Source organism: Rhodnius prolixus, unplaced genomic scaffold, assembly GCF_049639745.1.
Source record: "Rhodnius prolixus isolate KJV_2025 unplaced genomic scaffold, Rpr scaffold_1, whole genome shotgun sequence".
Lineage (NCBI taxonomy): Eukaryota > Metazoa > Arthropoda > Insecta > Hemiptera > Reduviidae > Rhodnius > Rhodnius prolixus.
Window position 1 is genome coordinate 7,136,870 of NW_027411581.1, and position 25,748 is coordinate 7,162,617.

The window sequence follows — 25,748 nt, forward strand, 5'->3', positions numbered from 1 at the left end:
TACCGCTTCTCCAACTTTATCATCAATACTCATCCGAGATGTGATTGATTAATCGAAGAGGCATGGCTAACTTCTTAAATGATAGATCGGACGCCTATTCATCTAGACGTGGAAATTTTGGGTGACAATCTACTTTTATACAGCCCTAGTTACAATAATGTAAGAGTAATTGAAAGATTGTTTTTGCAAGCCATTGTTGTTTAACGATGAATTTATTCAAGGGACAGTTTATTTTAAGGCCTAGTTTAGATCTGAATTAGATATATGTACTTCTTATAATGTTGGAACAAGATTTCTTCAGGTATTGCTTCAGAATGGGGAGGTTTCAATGTAAAGCTACAACTAGTTTAACACCTATTTTTATTTATTTATTTATTTTTAATATAAGACGCATTATCATCTGAGCTTGATTGACGCCCGGAGCTTTTTTTTTTTAGTGTACTCCGGCCTTGGGAAAGTGATCTCTTGTTAGGAACAAGACCATCCATCAACGGACTGTGAGGATCAGCTGCTCGATTCGAACTCGGGATTTCTGCGTTGGAATCCAGTCTGCTCTCACCTCTGAGCTAATCCCTTTCCAATGAAATTCTTATCTTCCAGATCTCCAAAGTAGCCTTGAAGTAGATCACAAGGTAAAAGGGTCAGATACCTCGGTAAGTTGTAACTTAGTTCTAATAAGATAGTAGTTGTAATGATGCTGGAAGTGATACTTATATTAATTTGAATGGCCAAAGATGTGTTTATTTTACATAATGTTAATTCAATCTTTCTAATCAATAACCTGTACGAAGAACAAAAAAAAATACCACTTAACCTCAAAAGTAACATTAAAACTTCCTACTTAATTAAAGTATTAATAGCTGCTAATATACTTGACTAGGATGGTAATAACAGCTCGAAATTAACTGATCTCCTTGAGTTGGTAAGGCGCCACGCTAGCCGAGCAGATAAGAGGCAACACCTGCAAAGTTAATGTGCATTGTGGTACTGGGTTCGATTCCCGGTCTAAGCCCTTGGATTTTATTTAATGGTTAATAATAGAAATTTACAGTAAAGTATGTTCGCTAGTCGTAGTACTGTATGTTATGATGCTTAGGGAATGTAATTCTGTTATTCCAGCTACGATATGAATGATTGATTGAATATTTCTGAACCACTGTTCTAAATGATAAATAGTGTATTTTTTATTAAGTTATGAGTTGCATTATTTTGTGTTTAACGTCCCTGTTGATTTTCTGTTGATATTGATTACTTCTGAGTAATTAATTCCTCCCTTTGGAGGAATATTTCTCTTATCCTTAAGTTTGAGATAAGTACCAGTGAGGATTTACCAGGACGGATGGCCAGGCCATGAAGTACCAGTGAGGATTTACCAGGACGGATAGCCAGGCCATGAAGAAGTACCAGTGAGGATTTACCAGGACGGATGGCCAGGCCATGAAGAAGTACCAGTGAGGATTTACCAGGACGGATGGCCAGGCCATGAAGAAGTACCAGTGAGGATTTACCAGGACGGATGGCCAGCTAATGAACCCCAATTACAAAACAAACCCACAAAATTCAAATACCTAAATTAAATGTTCTCTCTCTGACAAAAGCTGGACCCTTACAGTAACCAATGAACGATTTCATAATTCCATCTATCATCAGAGGTAAATTAATCAGATTGCTGGCTCAAGCGAAGTTCCCCATTGCAAAATGAGCCCCTTGCGGATGTAGTAAGAGATAGTCTCTTAATTATTCACTTCAGGATTTTTTCCAACATTGTCAGCTGTACCTCGAACAGGTGGATATAAAAAAAATAGACTGAAGGCAACTGAAACCAAACCCCGGAGTACAGCATCAGCTTACCACTCCCCATTATCAATGATACAAGTTAGAATTGTTTGTTTTGTTCATTAGAACTTATTGTAGAAATAAGTTATTGGTCAAAGAAGGGTTGCTATTATTAAAGTGAGGGTAAGAGAATTTCATTTTATTGTAGTTTTTCGATTTTATTAATTGCTGGGTTACTCCAGACGATATGGATTGAAATTAATTAAGTCCCCAGTTACATTTTGAGGGATCACTAAGTAAATCCTATCAATATCTTTGATCATGGTCTCTCTTCGTTCCGATTAATAACATCCTCATTTCACGCATGCATTCTCCACTTCTGCTGAATAATACACCATTCTTAAACCACAAACGAGATTCTTTGTAGGAGACTCCTGAAACTGTGAGCTTTGCATGTTTTATCTCCTCTTGTTTTCCTTAACTTTGGGAAAGAACCGTCAAGAATTCAGCTTGACGGATGACACAAAAAATACAGCATATCTATTGCATTGCTCACCGGCGCAAGTTATATATGGGTTTATAACTTCCGCATTATTTTATATGTTCTCTTCGCAGTATAGGATAATCTGGGTGTTAATAAACATCACTTTTAATAATAAATTATTTATTTTTTTTGACATCAGCAAATAGATGACCATGTTTCAGCTTAGCCAAGACCGCCATCTGGAATAACATGTATGATCCATTCACTCAATACGTCGTTCACTTAAGCGGAATGAAGCAAATCTCTCCATTTTCATCTATTAAATCGCCATCTTCGCAACCTGGAACCAAACCAGTGCTAGTTAATATATAATTAAATACAGTTTTACCCTGATAGATGTTTTTACTTTGAAGGCTTAGTAAAATTTAGAATGAGGCAAGGTACAATTTGTGTGAGTGTACTTCATTATTCTTTTTCTAGGTAATTGAAGGGATCATTAATAATTTTATGTAATGGAATTCATTTTTTTTAAAAATTGATAAAAATATTAAAATAGAATTAAATAAACAAAAAAATGGTGGCACTGTTAATGTAAACTATGATAGTTAAAATCCAGCTAACCACAATAACTTGTAAACAATATTAAAGTACAGTGCGAGCGTCTGCCCAAGAACTAGTTTAGTCTATTCTGATATTAGTGACAGGACATAGCTCTGTTTTTTTTGTTTTTTTTTTGGCGCATCGACTGCTGAGGTCATTAGCGCCCCTCATCATTTTAATCTTCTCTCTTCTTTTAACCACTCGAGCTGGGTCGGCACGCGGTTCCTTCGGGCTTCCACATACTGCACCTTCCCCAGCAAGGTAGGGTGGAGCCCAGGTATGTTTGAGTATATATCCCACTCATCCCCTCTTATCTCATCGATCCAGTCGACGAGGGGGAGAGTGGAATACATCCGTGCCTTCCCCTATCTACACAAACTAAAAATATTAAAGCAAGACCAAAAGTGTTTTATTAACAAATATAACTAATTACTAAACCTAATCTACCATAAGGAGGCTATTTCCTTAGAACTATAATAATGTGCAGTACTTTTAACAAATTTTCCTGCACATTCTAAAATAAACTTTGCCTAAAAATTAACCTAGAGGGGTTGAAATACTTTTAAAAAATTTCTTTCAACCCCGGACAGTGATCTATCCTAAACATTCATACAACTTTCTTGCTAATAAATACTTTTACTCAAATAAATAGATTCACTCCAATAAACACATTCACACCACATTTCACCCCGAGGGGCCTCGTCCGCGTGCGATGGTGTCGAAATTCCATATCATGTGGGCTCTCGAATATGGTGGGGTACAAGGTATGAGACCGTTTTCCCCATATTCCGGTTGCGTAGGCCAGGGTGAGTTGTTCTCTCCTGAGCTGGGGTGGCAACATCCCTGACTCTACGTAGAGTCATAAGGGTCTGTGACATCTAATAAATTCTAAAAATGTGAAGGAAAAGTTAATGCAGTAAAATTACTTAAATAATATCAATGAAGTATAATGAAATGATGGGTACTTGCTGATTTGTGTACCTTTTGGCGTTTAATCAACCCTTATACTTAACATTTTAAACTGTAAGTTTTTGTTAAGGTATAGATGAGCATTGTGTGAATAATGCGTAACACCATAATCTACAGATTGCCTTATACACAAAGCAAACCTGCAAACATTCTGCAACACTTTAAATATTTACAAATGTATATCAAATTCTAAACTTACTTGCTAGAGCATTCATAAAAAATGCTGCAAGACACGCAACTGTGAATAGAATCTGAAAAAGAAGAAAAAAATTACTGTAAATATCAGAATTAAACCAAATAAATTTCTAAATCTGAGCATGTTACTTTCAAACTAGAAAAGATATCACATCCTCCTCTATATTACAACCAAACTCCTATTCTGTCTTCTGACAGCTTCCTTCGGCAGTTCATAAAGAAAGAAAAGTTTGAAACATAGTTCCCGCTTAGACGACCTAAGCGACAGGAAATAAAGTGCATATCATAGACAATTATTCAACGGATCGTGTTATTTATTTATATACGAGACCGATCTAAAAAGTATCCGAACTTTATTTTTCCTACGCAAAATAAAGAGGATAGCGCGGCGCCACTGCACTCAGTAAAGGAAGACACCTTCATGCGCATGTGTGAATTTTGTCACTATCTTCCAGTGCGTCAGTCGCTGCCTGTGGGTCGCTGAGTAAGGTGCTACACAACACCGGATTATCGATTCTCTCAAGATGACTAAAACATCAAATTTTGCCTAAAGCTTGGTGATTCTCAAAGCAAAACAATTCGTAAGATTCAGCAGGTGTTTGAAGACGAAGCGATGGGTAAAAAACACTTAAAGGAGAGGTTCATCGGTTTCAAAAATGGCCGACACCTGCTGAATCTTAGGAATTCTTTCGCTTTGAGAATCACCAAGCTTTTAACAAAATCTGATGCAGTGTCTTTGCTCAACACGTTCAGTCATCTTGAGAGAATCGGTAATCAAACGAACACGTTGTGTAGCACCTCACTCAGCGATCGACAGGCAGCGACTAACGCGCTGGAAGGCGGTGACAAAATTCACAGATGCGCATCAAGGTGTCTTCCTTTACTGAGTACAGTGGCGCCGCGCTATCGTCTTTATTTTGCGAGGGAATAATAAAGGTCGGATACTTTTTAGACAGGTCTCGTATATGTCAGTAGAGCAGAAACTTCTTTGGTAAATTTTTTTTAACCAATATGGATCTTCGGGAGATCAACAATGGAATTGGCCATACGTTATAAACTCGCAAGAATCCAAAGCTTACTACATATAAAAAAATCCACAGCACAATCTTCCAAAAATAGATTTCTTTTATATAGCATTATAATGTAAGGTACGAGTACGTTATAGATAACAAGAAATCACTTGTTAAAAGATAATTAACTTCTAATTTTTTAACACATTTTATACTCCTTAACAAAAACTTACAGTTTAAAATGTTAAGTATAAGGGTTGATTAAACGCCAAAAGGTACACAAATCAGCCAGTACCCAACATTTCATTAATACCTCATTAATATTTAAGTAATTCTACTGCATTAATTTTCATTAATAAGTTATTTTTTAGAATTTATTAGATGTCACAGACCCTTATGCTGGCCATTTTCGTCTACAAAATATATGTTCAAGTAGCACTGTAGATTGACTGTAATATCTAGTTATTTATAATAATCAAACTATTAATTACAGGTTAAAAAGAAAAACGTTATAAAAAATAAAATAAAAATATGAGGCTAAAAAATTCAAAACCTTGTTTAAAAAAATGCTTACACCAACTTACATCAATGATTTTGTTTATTTTATTTATTTATTTTTATTTCTTAAATAAAAATCGTCGGTTTAAGTTCATTCTTCGATTAAAGTAATTGTTATTGTATGAAGTAGTCAAACTTTTATAATAATAGGTAATAATTATCTGGCTTTATCGCAAATAATATAGTTTTCTTCAATTACATTCTCCATCTAGGTGTTCTTCCCACAATGTTGTATATATGTAATATAAAGTAAATAAGATATGCATATATTTAGGACAGCTAATTATTCCAGTATTTTACTATAAGTAAAATTAGGGGGACTAAATTAAATTACAATAGAGAAATGAATAATTATTGTTTAATAATCTACTTGTTATTAACTGTGTGTTAATTGTGCTCACGAATATTTCGGTAAGACGAATTCAAGACAGTAGCCTACTCTTACTTTATCTTTACTTTAACATGCATGTACGTATATGTGATTTATCATAATTATAACAAAAAAATAATATAAATGAAGTGGCCAGCATAAGGGTCTGTGATATCTAATAAATTCTAAAAAATAACTTATTAATGAAAATTAATGCAGTAGAATTACTTAAATATTAATGAGGTATTAATGAAATGTTGGGTACTCGCTGATTTGTGTACCTTTTGGCGTTTAATCAACCCTTATACTTAACATTTTAAACTGTAAGTTTTTGTTAAGTACATATATACAGTTTTGGAAATTTTGTTTTAGTCAACTATTTATATTTAATTTTTTAATTCTCTAAAATACTAATTACTTCAACTGTATCTCAAGAAAGCCGTGTACATAAATGTCCATATCAGATTTTTTATTAAGTACTAATCATTTCTTATTTGCAGTGATATTTTTGAGAATTGAATTAGATTCAAATTCTATTTCTAACCAATAGTTAGATAAAGTCATTCATGTAGAAACATTAAGATTGTTTACTTGTGAATGGGTCCAATATTTAACAATAATAAAAATACTCACATAAATGGAGGTCTTCATTGTGTCAAATGAAATGAAAATTTTCTAAATGTAAATGGTATTTATATACCACACTTGGAATATATTTAAACTGTAATAGGTTATCAAATAGATTAAAATTTGGTGCCATTAATTAAATATAATTATTTTATAAATAAGGTCAGTTATTATTGGAGTTTATTTAGAGTAATGAAAAAACAATTGCTGTGATACGGTGAAAGCAATGGTAATTGGCAATCAGATTTTAATTTGTTTATTTATTTTGCAACTGTATGAGGTACAACAAGCAAAAGTGATGAGTGATAAGGCATGGCACAAATACACATGCACGCATATGTATTTCGACACATACACGCGCACATGCATGTGCGCCAAGGGCGTGATTGGAGTGAACGACGACCATCCAGCGATGGAAGCCATTAGTTCGCCAGATTGGGAAGCTTACACAGCCACCATCCTAGGAGGTCGGCGTTGTGTTGAGATGGTCGCGTGGCCAACGCCGCTTTAGTCTGCGTTGAGGATTAGAAGGAAGTGTTGTGGTAGACATGTTGTGGATCAGAGGGTTGTAGTGATCGTGTAGATTTGAATTGAGTACCGAGTTTGGGCTATTTCAGAAACGAGAGGAATATTGAGATCAGAGCGTATAGTATGATTGGAGACGTAGAAGGGAGCGTTAACTATTGTTCTTAGAATTTTTGATTGTAAGGTCTGAAGTCGGTTGATGTTCGATTTTTTGGCCCTTCCGTAAAGTTGTATTCCGTACGTCCATATTGGGGCAAGTAGAGCGGTATATAGTGTTCGTTTGTCGTCACGGTCGGTTTTGATCGTTTGTCAAGTAGTCTTTTCAACATTTTATACCTCAGATTGAGGTCAGTTCGTTTGAGTCTTGTGCGGGGGTTCCATATTAGTCGTTTGTCAAGTTGAAGTCCGAGACATGGTACTTGGTCAGAAATTGGTATAGAAGTATTGTGGAAGGAGAGAGGAGGGAGAGTTTTCTTGTTTAAGGTGAATATTATGTATTTAGATTTCAATTCATTCACTTTGATTCTCCACTTTTGCAGCCAAGGCTCGAGAAGATTGAGGTGTGATTGGAGTGCACGGCATGCTACTACAGGATCTAGATGAGGAGAAAGAATTGCAGTGTCGTCGGCGAAAGTGAAAGTAATTGTAGTCGGGTGAGTTGGTAAGTCGGCAGTATAGAGAATATAAAGTAAGGGGGCTAGAATGCTTCCTTGGGGAACTCCAGCGAGTGTTGGAAGGATAAGAGAAGAAGAAGAGCCTTGTTTGACTTGGAAGAAACGGTCGGAGAGATAGGACTTAAGAATGAGGTAAAAGGTAGAAGGCAGTAGGCGTTTGAGTTTATAAAGCAGTCCCGTGTGCCATACCCTGTCGAATACCTGAGATATGTCAAGGAAGACACCCGGGCAATACTGTTTTAATTCAAGGGAAGTAGCGATCACATCCACCACTCGATGTACCTGGAGAACAGTCGAGTGGCAACTCCGAAAACCGAACTGGTGGTCAGGAAAGATATTTAAAGGGGCTATTTCAGTTTGGAGGCGGAGTAGTAGAAGTTTTTCGAGGACTTTCCCCAGGATGGGTAGAAGGCTGATGGGTCGGTAAGAGCTTGGGATATGAGAAGGTTTATTTGCTTTAGGGATCATTGTTACAGAAGAGAATTTGTAGAGAATAGGAAAGTAAGTAGTTCGAAGTACAGCATTATAAAGAGTTGTTAGAAATACTATTGCTTTCCTGGAGAGTTGTAGCAGGATGTTAGCAGTAATTAGATCATACCCCGGACTTTTCTTTTTGGGAAGACAGTTGATTACGTCCATGATGTCTTTAGGAGTGAATGGTTTGGGAGGAGGTGGAAGTTGTAGAGGGATGTCCAGTTCTTTGAGAATATTTTCAGTATGTTGTAAGTCTTGTACGTAGGGATGAAGAGTGATGACTGAAGAAAGATGTTCGGCAAAGTACTGAGCTCTCTCTCTTCGTCGGATTTAGCCCAAGAATTGTCCGGGTGTCTTAGTGGGTGAGAAGTTTTTCTGTATTTGAGAATTCTTTTGGTTGCTGTCCACAGAGAGTTGTCTTCAGTTGTGAGTGATTGAGTATAATCAGAGAATTGCTCGTTTAAGTAGTCCCTTAGTTTTGTTGTCAGTTCTCTAGTAAGTTGGTTAAACAGTCTTTTGTGAGAGGGATATCTGGTGCGATGCCAAAGAGCTCTTGCGCGACGTTTGCGCGTTATCAGTTCTCTCAAGTGTAGTGGTAGATTTAGAGGTAATGGTGCAGTTCTGTTGTGTGAAGTCCGTTGAGTAGAGTGCCAAATACTTTGCTGAATAGCGGTAGTAAAGTATGCCACGTTGTCGTCTAGTTGTTGTGGAGTTTTTAAGGATACATTTAAGTTCAGTTTTTCTTCAAGTGTTTCTCGAAATAAGTCCCAGTCAACAGTTCCGTTTATTAGGGTTTGTCGTGGAAGAGCTTGTTTTGGGTGAATGTCAAGGGTTAGAATGACGGGGCTATGATCTGAAGACAAGTCGTTTAAAGTGTGTATGTCAGTGTTTAAAGAGGTAATATTAGAACAGATAAAGAAGTCAAGAAGGTCAGGTCTTTTGCGAGGAGAAGTTGACCAGTAAGTCGGTTGAGAAGGGGATAAGGAAATGTAACTATTTTGATTGAGGATAGTCCTAAGAGTTTGACCTCTCGGATTCGCCACCCGGCTGCCCCAACTCGGATGCTTAGCGTTGTAATCGTTGTAAATTCTATATTAAAAACGTCTTTGTTATTTGGCCGTGGTTCGAGATCCACAAAGAAGAGAGGCAGAGTTTGTTTGGTGATTGGGTGAATAACTGGTGCCACATTTCGAACAGGGTGGCCCAGCTCATTAAGTTCTTCCTTAATAAACTCGATGGGCACGCTTTGGTGGAGGTGTCTTAAGACTACCCTGTAGGCTTTGTCCTCCTCCAGTTGGTATGTGTGGTAGTCCGCCTTATTTTGATTAAGGTACCTGATGATGCCTCGGTAGCTGTCAACTGTTTTTGCGTGTATGACTAGATCTCTGATTCTTGCTTTGCATATAAAGGTATCTCTTCCCACGAGTTACGATAATGCAGAGCATAAAACAGTGTACTGACTGAGGTTTTTTACGTAAACAGGAGGTGGCTTGTTGACACGTATTGAGGCGGGCGCTGCAGTCTCCATGTTCTGTAGATCATCCAAAGGAGCGAAGGGATTATTGGTTAGCACTCCTGGAGGATCTGTTACGGTCGCTGAGACTCGAGCTTCTACTTCGGGTTTCTGAGCGAGGGGCGTTGCTGGCTGCAATTTAATATATTTACTATATATTTAATATATACAATAATATTTACAATTTAACATATGATTATAATTATAAAAAATTATTAAAGTCACAGTCTAGGTTAAATTTATACAATTACTTTTTTTAACTTTTTAATATAAGTACTACTGTTACTATAGTTTATTAGGTCATTAAATCGAAATACTCACTAAAAATAATAAATGTCACATAACATAAGCTAATAATACTGTTAATAAATTGTCACAAAGGGAAAAGAAAGAAAGAACATACTTCCGAACGCAATGTACCGGAGAATGTTTTAGAAACAAGTACCACTTGAGTACAGGTACTTACTTACCAAAAATCGGCACAAACAGTCCATGAATTACTGAAAAACTTTTAATTGTAATAAGCACAATAATTAAACGCGTCTTGCTTTCATTAAAGCGGTCAGCTGACTATCAGAATATTATACAAGAACAAGAACATTTTTTGAAAAAGCCGTTTTTGCTCATTTTCGGCAACTTTTTCCTCAAAACCTATTAGATCTGGGTGTTGTAAAAAAAATTACAGTTATAAAGGAGGATTTGCCCTATATTTTAAAGAAAATTTGGGAATTTTATCTTTTATAGAAAAAGAGAAAAAAATTGTCAAAGTTGGGTGTTTTTCAACGTTACGCTTTTTCGTGCAGTTTTTGACGTTCAACCCTTATACAACTGTCCTACCGGACAGTTTTAATTCACTAATTACACAAATATTTGCCCGGAATAAAACACGTGGGGAGTTCCAAAGATTACAGAAGAATTTTAGACAGTTCAAAATATCTGTACATGGTAGTCTTCAGTATTGATTATCTGTCTGTAGTCTTCATGTTTATGGTCTGTAACTTACAAAATTTTGGAAATTGTTCCGCATAAGTTAACAGTTAAGGACAATTATCATACATCCACTTTTTTTTTATTCTCAAGAAATAATAATTTCTTCAACTGTAACAGATGAAAACCGTATCATACATAAATGTCCATATCAGATTTTATCAAGTACTTAGCATTTTTCATTTCTGGTGATATTTTTGTGAATTTAGTACGATTCAAATTCTTCTTCTAACCAATAGTGAGAAATATTTCATTAATGTAGAAACATTAAGACTGTTTACTTGTGAATGTGTCCAATATTTAACAATCAGAAAAATACTTACATAAATGGAGGTCTTCATTGTGTCAAATGAAATGAAAATTTTCTAAATGTAAGTGGTATTTATTAAGGTGTACAAGTATGACTTTACGGATTTTCAATAGATGACGTCAGTCCTACTACTGACGTTATGTTTAAGTTGGCAATACATGTACTTGAAAGGTACATGTATTGCCAACAAAAAAGGTACATGCCATTTGTCTGCAGTGTTAACAACCATTATTTTTATTGCATTGAAAATGTCGAATTTTGTACCGGAGAAACGCCATTTGCGGGAAGTTCTACTTCATTATTTTTTTCTAAAGAAAAGTGCAGCTGAAAGTCATCGTTTTCTTGAGGAAGCTTACAAAGAACATGCTCCATCAGTAAGCATGTGTGAAAAATGGTTTAAACGATTCAGAAGCAATGATTTTGATTTGGATGACAAAGAGCATGGAAAACCACCTAAAAAATTTGAAGATGCACAATTGGAAGGCTTACTTGACGAAGATGCATGTCAAACAGAAAAAGAATTGGCAACAGCATTAAATGTTACCCAACAATGCATTTCCTTACGTCTGCATGCATTAGGAATGGTGCAAAAGCAAGGAAGTTGGGTGCCACACCAATTAAAGGAAAGAGACATTGAAAGAAGAAAAACCATAAGCGAATTGTTGCTGCAACGACAAAAAAGAAAGGGTTTTTTACATAGAATCATTACTGCCGATGAAAAATGGATCTGCTATGACAATCCTAAACGCAAATCAGCATGGGTTAAGCCCGGTGAACCAGGTCCATCCACGCCAAAGCGAGACATTCATGGCAGCAAGGTTATGCTGTGTATCTGGTGGGATATGAGAGGTGTAGTATATTATGAGCTATTGCAACCATCTGAAACTATCACTGGTGAACGGTACCGACTGCAATTAATACGTTTGAACCGAGCTCTAAAGGAAAAACGACCAGAATGGGAGAATAGACACGACAAGATAATTTTACAGCATGACAACGCTAGACCACATGTTCATAGATCCGTCAAGAATTATCTAGAAGGAGTGAATTGGGAGATTCTACCTCACCCGCCATATTCACCAGACATTGCTCCCTCAGATTACCATTTGTTCCGGTCAATGGCGTCGGCCCTTTCTGGAGAGCGGTTCAGTTCTTACGAAGAAATTAAAAATTGGCTTGATAACTGGATCGCCTTAAAACAACCAGACTTCTATCAGCGTGGAATCAAATTATTGCCTGAAAGATGGGCCAAGGTTCTAGCTTCCGATGGAGCATACTTTGAATAAAGTGACAATTGTTTTTATGTTTCAAATCAGTGCGTTTTTTAAATTAAATAATCCGTAAAGTCATACTTGTACACCATACCACACTTGGAATATATTTTAACCGCAATAGGTTATCAAATACATTAAAATTTGGTGCCAATAATTAAATTTAATTATTTTATAAATAAGGCCAGTTATTATTGGATTTTATTTAGAGTAATGAACGTAAAATTGTTGTGATGCGGTGAAAGCAATTGAATTGGCCATCAGAATATTTAGCGTAAACTTCCTCCTTAAATTTATTGAATTTTATTGTAAAATAAAAAAATAATAAAAACTTCGACAAAATTGCTATTGTTACCTTGAAGTTTCAGTTAATGATTTTTGCAATAATATTGTTTAAAAAAATCATTCAAGAAAAGCAAAAAATATAATAAAATAGAAATTACACTTTTAAATTTAAAAAAAAAAAGTGCTCCTAATTTCGTCACCTGGCATCAAGATAAAGAAAATAAATAAAGCATTTTGCTCGATGTGTTTAGGGAAAACAGTTGGTCGGCTAATATTTCTGTTTACCGTCTGGTTCTAATGAGGATTTGGCAGAATCCTTCAGCGTTCTTCTTGGAACTTGAAATGTTTTTTTGCTGCCGTTTTAAATCCCATTTCATTTTTTCTCACCGCCTTCGCTGCTTCCACCATTGCCTACGTTTGCCTTCTAAATCGATACAAATAATCAACTGATTTCTATAACTTTTTCAAATATGAAATAAAAATAATGTTCTAAATTTGGTACCCGGGATGGAATTAGGAACAATTACATTTTTAAAGATGGCTACCACTACACAAACAACACAATAATGTACTGGCGTTTTGCTTAAGAATTTCAAAATAAGGACAATATGGGACATGCTCTAAGCAAAATTAATATTTTAATGAACCGTATAAGACTGGTACTTGTTTTGAAAACACTACCAAATATAACAATTAATTGTGATTAAGCATAAAACACGTCAAAACTCGGCTGGACATCAACAGTACCCCGAGTTAACGTTTACAGTTACTTTTGTGCCGAACTCTTGAGGAGTGTTTTTTTTTTCTTCTAATTATATCTTTATTCTGAAGAATTAAAGGAAGATAAAAGAAAAGAAGAAGAAGAAATTGCACTTATTTCTTGATGCATGTTATTTGAGTATAACACAATAAATTAAATTAGAAAACTTGATTACATTAAATTATTTATGAGCAAAAATTCTGAGATTTTTTTACTTTCCAAAACTATCGAAAGGTAAAAGACAGAGGAGTAATAGTTCTCCGGAAACTGAAGAAGAAGTTAAGAGAAGGGAAAAATACATCATGGCCAGCCCAATGGAACAGGTAGGAAATATGAATGTGAATCAGTTAAGTGAGCTATTTGACTTAAAGTTGAAAAATATGGCGACAAAACAAGATATTTCTATCCTCTCCGCCCAGTTGGAGCTTCTTCGTCATGAACATTCCAGCCTGAAATTAGAAATAAAAAAAACATCAAGACATAAATAAACAATTAAGAAGCCAGATGAAATTTACTCAAAGGGAAGAGAAAAGTAAAAAATTTAATTTTTAAAGGTATTACAATGAGCCCTGAAGAAGACTGTTTACAAAATGTAAGAAACTTGTGCTTGAATCTATTAAACACTCCAGAAGATATTACAATGTATCAGCCTATAGGCAATAAAAATGCCAGTAAGAAAATCATTTTAGCTGAATTTCCAAAAGAAGCGGAAAGGATAAACATTTTAAAAAACGCCAGATTGCTGAGTTGAACGGGAATATCAGTGGAGAAAGATCTCACAGGGATGCAGAGAGAGATAAAAAGGAAACTTTTATATCTGAGAAAATGCGTAAAAGAAACAAACCCTAAATTGCAAGTATCAGTATGGAATGAATAGTTACTTATTAACAATTCTAGATTTCATTGGATAGAGGAAGAAGGGCTCATTTTTGGTAGAGAGTGTGGAATAAGTAAATTAAAAGAAATTACGAATTATGATTTTTCCACAGTTATTCAAAAGTTATTGAGTGAAGTATCAGCTGAGAAGTTAAATTTAAGAAATGATGAGTTGGGAGAAGATAAACAGAATAAAGAAGATCAAAGTCCTTTTAGAGAAACAACCTCAGTAAATGTCTGTAATAAACAAGTTGTTTAATATAAAGACGTCTGTCAGGTTAACACAAGTAAGTGCATAAGAAAGAAATTTAAAATATGTTCATTTAATGTTCATGGATTGTTTAGTAAATTTAATGATGTTTCCTTTTTCGAGTTTTTAAAACAATATGAAATTATTGTATATTGCTGTATGAAACTTTCTTAGTTAGTAAGGAGTGTGATAGATTTAATAAATATTTTCATGGCTTTAAATTAAACTGGCTGGGTCTAAAAAGATTAAATAAATTTGGAAGACCTAGTGGAGGTATGTTATTAGCTTACAAATCTAATATTTATCCGAATTTAAATTGTAAATTTGTTAAAGTCCTTGATTATGATGTTATCGAGATTGTTGCTTATGACCAGAAATTTTATTTAATACCAGTATATAGAAATATTACTACGAGACAAACGTATTGACATCGCCCTTATAACTGAGACGCACTTCACTAACAGATCAAGATTTTTCATTCCAGGTTACACGACTTACAATACTAATCACCCCGACGGAACTGGACACGGAGGAACTGCAATACTTATTCGAACTTCTTTACAACATTTCTTAATACCCTACAACGCTACACCTTTCCTACAATCTACAGTAGTCTCTTTACTGAAAGAGCCCTTCTCGTACACTTTTGCAGCTGTTTACTGCCCTCCTAACCATAATATCCATCAAAACGATTTCTCATCCTTTCTCTCTTCTCTTGTATCTCGTTTCATATGTGGTGGCGATTACAACGCTAAGCATCCGAGTTGGGGCAGCCGGGTGGCAAATCCGAGAGGTCGAACTCTTAGGACTATCCTCAATCAAAATAGTTACATTTCCTTATCCCCTTCTCAACTTAGTTCCTTATCCCCTTCTCTTACTGCCCAACTTCTCCTCGCAAAAGACCAGACCTTCTTAACTTCTTTATCTGTTCTAATATTACCTCTTTACACACTGACATACACACTTTAAACGACTTGTCTTCAGATCATAGCCCCGTCATTCTAACCCTTGACATTCACCCAAAACAAGCTCTTCCATGACAAACCCTAATAAACGGAACTGTTGACTGGGACGAATTTCGGGTAAATTATTTTTAAGTTTTGTGAAGATTCGGACATTGTTATATTAAACGGCCGTACCAAGGTTGACAGTAACGGAGAATTTACTTTTATTTCAGATAGAGGTAATTCAGTAATTGACTTTTGTTGCGTCAGTCCTAATTTGTTAAACCTGGTTTCTGATTTTGTGGTAATTCCAGAGATTTATTCTGACCACATGCCAATAGTGATTACCTTCGAGTGTAAACAATTTTCAAACAATGTTAGAAAACCTCGCATGCTTTCAAAATTGCTCTGGTCAAACCAAGACGAACAATATTTTAAACTAAAAATGAGTAAGAAAATAGCGCTGCTGGCAAAACAACATATTAAGCCGGAAGAAAAACTAGATGCGTTGTTAAACTGTATTGTAGATTGTTCCCATTACGGTAACCAAATATATAAGCCAAATATCGCTAAAATCGGTAAACAAATATGGTTTGATTACGAATGTAAAAAGTATCGCAAGCGTTCATTTAGATTTTTACAGATCTTTAGAAAACATAATAATTCCTATGTGAGACAATTATACCTTGAAGCGAACATTAGTTTCAAAGATAAATTTAAAAATGTGAGAGATTCGAAAGACTGCTGGAAACTAATAAAGCAATTTAAAGTTAGTAATTATATTAATGAGTCGAATATATGTATCTAAGATCCAATTTATGAACTATTTTTAGGAATTGTTAAACCCTTCAGTAACTAATGCCGTAATTCTCTATGCCGAACCGTTCTGGTCTAATTCAGATTTAGATAAACAGTTTACACTACTAGAATTGAATGATGTTCTTAGAAAAGCGAAAAATAACAAAGCCCCAGGAATTGATTCGATACCATACGAATTTTTCAAAAACAGTCCTGATAATTTTCTCGAACAGTTAGTGAACACTTTTAATTATATCTATAAGAATTGTAAAATAACATAATATATACGCGATAAACCCGTCAGAAATTTGTCAAATTTGTAATATGATGGAAACTGAAGATCTTTATCACCTATTGGTAATTTGTCCTCTGTACACGCCACTAAGAGAAATACTGTTTACAAATTTAGGTATTAAAAATAAATTAAATGCAAGCAACTACTTTGAAGTATTAAACATCGATACAAAAAACAAAGCCGTATAGAATTATAATTATTTTTATAACATATGTAGATTACGTTCTTTTTGTTTGGGTCAATGACCCATTTACTATTTGCTATTGTACCCTGAATATACAAGAAAAGTATGCTCTTGTTTTAACGTGTTGATGTAACTTGGATAAGTTTTAAATTAGTGTTGACAAATTATAAAATGTACTTGTGTTTGTGTGTGTAAATGAGAAATAGTATTCAGTCTGTTAATGTACAAAGGCTAAATTTATGTTTTCACTTGAAGGAAATTGTTATTTTTTTGTTTTTTTTTCTTCTCTTTTTTGTTTACTAGTTATTGACTATTAAGTTTGTTCATAATTGTGTAAGTTTGTTTGTTAATTATGTACTGTGAGCTCTGTCCAACAAGATTTTGTATCTTTAGATGGATAAAAATAAATAAAATAAATAAATAAATATATTCTACACTTGGAATATATTTATACTGTAATAGATTATCAAATATATTAAAATTTGATGTCATTAATTAAATGTAATTATTTTAGAAAAAAGGCCAGTTATTATCGGACTTTATTTAGAGTAATGAACGAAAAATTGTTGTGATACGGTGAAAGCAATTGTAATTGGTAATCAGAATATTACTTGATAATAAACTAAAATATATGTTAAGGATACCGTAAAGATAATTTATAAATTCAAGTTTTAAATAATTAAATTATTATTATTATTAGCAATACATTATACAATAATATTGGTTATATATAAGTTTTAAAATAGGTTGAATTGTAGATTGTTGCAGAAAAATTTAATAGCAAATTCTAAACATTCGGATTCTAACAATCTTAAAGGACAAAATTTGGTTTATTCAGCTACTTTTGTGAAAATAATTTAGCCTTACTTTATGTCTATTTTAGCCAACATATTACCCTTCTCAGTTGTTGCCATCTTCAGTTGATCACAAATCCGATATACATTCTTCAAAGACATTTCACCTGTCTTCTGGAACATTCTGGCTTAATTTATGAGATGAAGACTCATCTATTTATGGCCTGATTTTACTTGATTATCCTGGCAGATACATCCTTTCATCTGTAGTGCAACAGAGAAATGGTCCTTAGCCAGGATGGCTGTTGTTTATTCCCAGAGATACAGAGCCACGTGCTCTCTGTTAAATAGCAAAATGTCTTTATGGCTTTTACAATTTTTGTTTTTGTTTTACTCCGGATGAAAGGATTCTAATGAAATTCATCTTTAAAAATGGTTATGTGTGCGCTGTTCTGAAGCCGTTCTTCTACTTCATTCTCCTGTGGTTTGTGATGGACACTACTTTGTAGCAATTCTATACTCCCGTAACTTTCGCAGGGTAGCTGGGCCCTTAGTCTGAACCCACCGTTTATCATAGACCCGTCGCCCGACCTTCCTACCTACCATCTTCACCTCTCGTCCATTAATTCTTGTATTTATTATCAAAATGGTGTTTCATTTATGTTTCAGATTTGTTCATGTATCATTCCGGTTTTACATTAGATTATGAAAGTTTATGAGGACATCCAGCAATATCTGTTATCCCTGTCCATGCAAATTCTTACAAGATCAAATAGACTTCCAAGATTGCAACTGTTGGCATGCTAGTGTCTATTACCTGAAGCTAGTCTAACGTTGATTTGGCGGTTGCCTATCATCATAGATTCTATGGCTAATGCCTCAAATTTACTGCAAGTCTAGCTCTTAGGAAAAAAAAAAAACTGATTTCGTCGTAGAAGGCTCTTTGGAAGGCTAGTTTGGGCCACCGTGAATAGTTTTTAACTCCACCTAAGATGTGGAACATATATTTAGTTAGACGTTATAACGAAGTAAAAGATTTAAAGACACAAGTAGAGAAACTCACACAAACTGTATCTAAACTGACTGACAGATCATTTTTTAGAAATTGGCCCAAGTCAACCCCCCCCCCCCCCAAACCTTAGCTTTCGAACTAAAGAATCTATCCAAGTCTCTACCATATTTTCTAGACACCAATAAAAACAAATGGTTAGTAGACACGGGTTCTCAAAAGAATTACATAAACCTTACAACGCTACCAACGAACACTACAATATACAAGGAACAATTCATTGTGAAAACACGGACAGGAGAACAACAAGGATCTGAGTATATCCTACTAAATTTAAATAACATCTTCCCTGATCAACATGATTTAATGATAAAATTTTATATATTCCCCTTTTCCCCACGATATAACTTCCTGCTTGGATATGAAACACTTAAATTAATAAATGCATCCTTAGACTTTAAGCATAACGTACTAAAATATGACAATGATATAAAGGAATTATTATTAAATATTAAGGAAGAAAATGAAGAAAATATATATGTAAGATATTTAATTTTAATTTCCAACCCCGTCTTTCTGCGCATGCTCGTAGCTTCGAGTGAAGAGTGGGTAGGAAAAAAAGGACAGGTTAGGATTGAAAAGAGTGAAATGAATTATCGGCTTTGAGTGTCGTTTCTCTTTTCTTTTTCAGGTATTGAAGAATAGTTAAATAATTATGTATTCAAAATTAATGTTTTAAGAATGTTGTTAATGCCAAATAAATCTCTTTTCTTTTTCAGAGAAACTCAGTCTAGTTGTAATTCAACACACATTATATATATATAAAGAAAGGTAAGAAAGTAAGTATGAATAAACATGGTGAGAGAAAATTAGGTAATAAAAAATTAAATAAAGAAAAATCAAATGATAAAAAGGCAAAATTATCCCTAATTATCTAGGTGGATGTGTTGCCTGCCTGCAAAAATAGACACTTCTTTTATCATGGTAAGAGCGAATTATTGTAATCATGCCGATTTTCGATTTTGAGATATCACCAGAAATATCCGTGAGGCCCCTGAGTTCGAATTTCTTTTCCATTTTTTTTATCCATAACCAATTCAAAAACGGAGAAATCACTGAATATTGCAATTAGGTATTCCGCTCAAGTGCCAACTAACACAGGATATCTCAATAATATTTTGGTGGGAATCAGTTAGATTTTCTTTAGTACCTAGAGGGGACCTCAAATCAATTTCTCTTAATAATAATGGAATAAGAGAAACTAAAAAGTTGTCAAACTAGCAATTAATGTTTTAAAAAATAGGATTGTTTATGTAATGTAGAATTCTGGATTTTTTTACCGCTTCTCCAACTTTATCATCAATACTCATCCGAGATGTGATTGATTAATCGAAGAGGCATGGCTAACTTCTTAAATGATAGATCGGACGCCTATTCATCTAGACGTGGAAATTTTGGGTGACAATCTACTTTTATACAGCCCTAGTTACAATAATGTAAGAGTAATTGAAAGATTGTTTTTGCAAGCCATTGTTGTTTAACGATGAATTTATTCAAGGGACAGTTTATTTTAAGGTCTAGTTTAGATCTGAATTAGATATACTTCTTCAGTGAACACTTAATGTTGGAACAAGATTTCTTCAGGTATTGCTTCAGAATGGGGAGGTTTCAATGTAAAGCTACAACTAGTTTAACACCAATTTATTTTATTTTATTTATTTATTTATTTTTAATATAAGGCGCATTATCATCTGAGCTTGATTGACGCCCGGAGCTTTTTTTTTTTAGTGTACTCCGGCCTTGGGAAAGTGATCTCTTGTTAGGAACAAGACCATCCATCAACGGACTGTGAGGATCAGCTGCTCGATTCGAACTCGGGATTTCTGCGTTGGAATCCAGTCTGCTCTCACCTCTGAGCTAATCCCTTTCCAATTAAATTCTTATCTTCCAGATCTCCAAAGTAGCCTTGAAGTTGATCACAAGGTAAAAGGGTCAGATACCTCGGTAAGTTGTAACTTAGTTCTAATAAGATAGAAGTTCTAATGATGCTGGAATTGATATATTAATTTGAATGGCCAAAGATATGTTTATTTTACATAATGTTTTTTTTTTTTTTTATAAATAAATTAAATTGCTACAGTGATAATAAAACTTCCTGAAAAGCCATAAATAAATTCTTGCCTAAAAACCTGAACCTGGCAAAAAAAAAAAAAAAAAACTCCCGGCAATGGAGTAATATTTTGTGAGTTTCAGCAGTTCTTGCCATAATTTAATGGTATTTTCTGTAATGGATCAGCCAGATAGAGTACCGCAGACTCCTGTGTCTCTTTAATAAAATCATTCAAAGCTAAGATAATTTCAAGTGAATTGGTTTAAGTATGACTTAACAATGCAGTATAAGAATGGTTACAGGTTATTGCCAGTAAAATTAAGAACATTTATCATTGGTTATCTCTTTTTGCAATTATTTACACTAATACTACCCTAAAACTTATGGGATGGCCAAGTTATAATATTTTCTGACATAAAATGCCGGTTTCAAAATTTGTTTTTTTTTTTGTTTTATATATATTTTTTAATAATTATTTATTTTTTTTAAAAAAAACAAACCCCAGTAGCTTCACACATGAACTACTCCTCTACGAGTAAGTGTGAGTTGAGTGTTGCTAGCGAGGGGTTCACGAATAGATGCCAGATCCCCTGAAGAAGTGGCAAATTAACTTCCCCCGTTGGAGGAATATTTCTCTTATCCTTAAGTTTGTGATAAGTACCAGTGAGGATTTACCAGGACGGATGGCCAGGCCTTGAAGAAGTACCAGTGAGGATTTACCAGGACGGATGGCCAGGCCATGAAGAAGTACCAGTGTGGATTTACCAGGACGGATGGCCAGGCCATGAAGAAGTACCAGTGTGGATTTACCAGGACGGATGGCCAGGCCATGAAGAAGTACCAGTGAGGATTTACCAGGACGGATGGCCAGGCCATGAAGAAGTACCAGTGTGGATTTACCAGGACGGATGGCCAGGCCATGAAGAAGTACCAGTGAGGATTTACCAGGACGGATGGCCAGACCGTGTTACCTGACACCACACATACAGCACAACCATAGCTTTGCTCACATATTAAGATATATTGGTTTTATTGATTCCTTTATTTTATAATTAACCTCATTACTTTAACAAAATGTCCACGCAATGAGAATTTGTAACAAAGTTTATTTTTATTACATTTTTTTTTTGTTTAATTTATTCCATAAAAAACAAATGTTTCGTCTTCATCATCATTTTAATCCTCTTCCTGTTCTTGTTCTTGTTCTTGTTCCTGTTCTTCGTCTCCGTCTCCTTCCTGTTCTTGTTCTTGTTCCTGTTCCTGTTCTTGTTCCTCCCCATCATCATCATTATCATCATTACCTCCATCTTGTTCACCATTGCCACCAAAAAACGAACCGAACACTTGTCCAGGTACTTCAATGATCTTCACAAAAGGGTCCACCACAGCATTGATCAATCCACCTAACGGATCACTTTGTGAGTCCTCATCGTCACCTGAGTTAAAAACAAGATAAAGCGCCAATAAATAAGAGATTATTGATTTTATTCTTGAAAATTAGACAAATTTCATTCAAGTATTTGCTTCGTTTAGATCAGCGAATTTAAGTCTACCCCGGAGATAGACAATCAGAATTTTACTTTTTACCCGTTGTACCACGCATTTTTATTGTAACGAATGAACGGTTTCATAATTCCATCTATCATCAGAGGTAAATCAATCAGATTGCTGGCTCAAGCAAAGTTTCCCATTGCAAAATGAGCCCCTTGCGGATGTAGTAAGAAGATAGTCTCTTAATTATTCACTTCAGGATTTTTTTCCAACATTGCCAGCTGTACCTCGAACAGGTGGATAAACAAAAATAGACTGAAGGCAATTGAAACCAAACCCCGGAGTACAGCATCAGTTTACCACTCCCCATTATCAATGATACAAGTTAGTATTGTTTGTTTAGTTCGATTATTATTGTATTTTGTAAGGTAGAAATAAGTTATTGGTCAAAGAAGGGTTGCTATTATTATAGTGAGGGTAAGAGAATTTCATTTTATTGTAGTTTTTTTGATTATATTAATTGCTGGGATACTCCAGACGATATGGATTGAAATTAATTAAGTCCCCAGCTACATTTTGAGGGATCACTAAGTAAATCCTATCTTTGATCATGGTCTCTCTCTTCGTTCCGATGAATAACATCCTCATTTCACGCATGCATTCTCCACTTCTGTTGAATAATACACCATTCTTAAACCACAAACGAGATTCTGTGAGTGAAACCCAGCCACAACCATGAAGCAGTCTGTTCCTGGAAGCTAGATAGTATAAAGATTAGAATAGGATCAGAGCTAATTAACAGTAGAGAGGGGGGGCCTAATTTAGCCAACAAATCATCCTTCTCAGTTTTGGCCATCTTCTATTGATTTCGTATTGAAACCAGAAAAATAATCTTTGTAAGGGTATTTCACCTATCTTCAGGAACATTCTTGCTTCATTTTTGAGATAAAGACTAAACAGTCTGATATGAAGACTACTTAGCCTGGAATGAAGACTACATAGCCTGGAAAACAGTTGTTCATTTCCAAAGAGTCAGAGCCAAATACTCTTCTACTTGAACTTTCTTCCATTCTGGAATCACCTGGTAAAATATCTGGCTAAACGTACCCATCGAATCAGTGCTCTCTGAACTCTGGACATGTGTCTGGTTGGAACGGACTGCTTGGTTATTGCTGAGTTAATTTTTTTTTTTTACAGAAAACTCTCGGACTTCTGTATATATATTCTTCCCTGAGCTTTATCTTCCTTAAAGATAAAGAATAGAATGAATGATTGAAACCTGAGTGAAATTAGTGATCTTATTCAACCAATAGAAATGATACTACGATAAAGATATTGGTAGAAATAGATTAAAATGGTGGCCAGAGGGATGGTATTGGCTAATCTGAAACAAAGAGTTTATAATTTTCTTATATTAAGAACCACTTTAGGAGGCTCGCTAAAATATGATTGGAAATGGCGGGCCTTCTGTGTACGTTTTTAACATACAGAAAACACGCCATTACTAAACGTGAAAATAGTGAAGCCAGAAGGAAAGTAATTTCAAAAACAGAAATCTAAAGATTATCTAAGAGTCGTAGAAAACCAGTAGTCACGCAGCTTCACTTTACATTGCAGTATTTTTTATCTGAATATTTATTTAAAATTATTAACTTACTTGCTGAAACAGTAATAAATAATTTGCCAAGGCATACAGCTGTGATTAGAATCTGAAAATAATAAAGAAAAAAGAAAAATTAAACTAAATTAAATATTAATTTTTGAACATTTTTATTTTATTATTAAAATCCTAATTTTTAAAAAAATCTTAAAATGTTAACATGATATATTTTATTTTCGGATATCTGTCCGATAACTGTTTGAATATAAGATTTATTATTTTAATTTAAAATTGTTTGCAACGACGACAATCACTAATATGATTTAAGTTGTTACACAAGATAAATAAAAACAGAACAGAATGTGAACACAAATCACTAAAATTCTTGACGTTCTAAATTATAAACTCTTCTAAACTTTGATAGCTTTAATACGCTTTTTATAGCATATTTAATTCCTACTACCTAATTTTAAAAATTAAAGGCTAAAAATTATTTATTTTGTTACAGAATTTGGTACCTACATCTTTCTCCCAGACATGCCCTGTGTAGAATTTTATTCACTTTAGTCTACTTAAATCCTAATAATATTACTAAAATTATAAATAAAGTAATGCCTATTTTTTTCAGGGGGGCTTTAAGTTTGTGTCTAATTATGTGTTGAGGACAGAGGCGACTAGCAAACCTACTTTACTACAAAGTTCTCATATTAACCATTAAAGGTGTTGACTGGGAATATAGCCTAGTACCGCAATACATCTTAGCTTTGCGGGTCTAGCCTCTAACCGCTCGGCTACCGTGGCGCCTAGCAAACATATAACAAAGGTATAGACCGGGGAATATAGCCTAATACCGCAATACATCTTAGCTTTGCGGGTCTAGCCTCTAACCGCTCGGCTACCGTGGCGCCTAGCAAACATATAACAAAGGTATAGACCGGGGAATATAGCCTAGTACCGCAATACATCTTAGCTTTGCGGGTCTAGCCTCTAACCGCTCGGCTACCGTGGCGCCTAGCAAACATATAACAAAGGTATAGACCGGGGAATATAGCCTAATACCGCAATACATCTTAGCTTTGCGGGTCTAGCCTCTAACCGCTCGGCTACCGTGGCGACTAGCAAACATACTTTACTATAAATTTCTCATATTAACCATTAAATAAAATCCAAGGCCCTAAGACCGGGGAACGAACCCAGTACCACAAATGCTATTCGTGGCACCAAAAACTATTAATTATTATCAGTTAATAATTAAAATTAAAAATTAACTATTTTCAACCAAAAGCCTGAAAAATACTTAAAAGCAAAGCTCTGGTAGTGAAAGCGGTTTGTACAAATGTTTACAGCAGGAATAAGTAGTCTTCTACATTTAAGAAACAAATTAAATCGTCACAGGTAAACTTAGTGGTTAGAGTCCCTGAATTCCCGAGATTCTGGAAGTAAAAAGCACTACTCCTGAAGCATGTTACACATGGTGCAATGTTGGGATTCCTCATTTTTCCAACTAGCATAAATATTTTAAGTCTAGAGCTGAACTGCTCTAAATAAACATTGTTTTACTTAATTATTTGACTTACATATTATTTTTTTAAGTTTCGTATTATTTCCTTAACAATTTAAACAAGTTAAAAATCGATGGTCCAAAACTATCAAATTAATGAGTACTTTTTTCCCAAGATAGTTCCATTTATCTGACTGTTTAACTAACTTTTTAAAATCAAATTCTAATTTTCTAGAAAATTTAAATAACTTAACTTGCAGTTAGGGCAAATCAATATGGTCACATCACTTTGTTACAAAATATTGGGAACATCAAAACATGTAATTCTTGTGATAATTTTGAAAATGTAACATTACTGCCTTTCACCAGTTATAAGAAAAGTAATTAATCTAAAATCATTGAGAATGTTAAGCCACCAATGAATGAATGTGTCCAATATTTAACAATAATAAAAACCACTTACATAAATGGAGGTCTTCATTGTGTCTCGCTTCTAAAATAAATATAC

At 34.6% G+C, this 25,748-nt stretch overlaps 1 protein-coding gene across 1 annotated transcript; it reads right to left on the reverse strand.

The window, feature by feature from the left end:
• Positions 1–21,572: 21,572 nt before the first annotated feature.
• LOC141453466 (uncharacterized) lies at positions 21,573–25,748 on the reverse strand. The gene is made up of 3 exons (XM_074126756.1): positions 25,704–25,748; positions 23,797–23,848; positions 21,573–22,084 (listed from the first exon to the last, which is right to left on the reverse strand). Exons 1-3 carry the CDS (start codon positions 25,719–25,721, stop codon positions 21,825–21,827), a joined length of 330 nt encoding a protein of 109 aa, XP_073982857.1. The 5' UTR covers positions 25,722–25,748; the 3' UTR covers positions 21,573–21,824.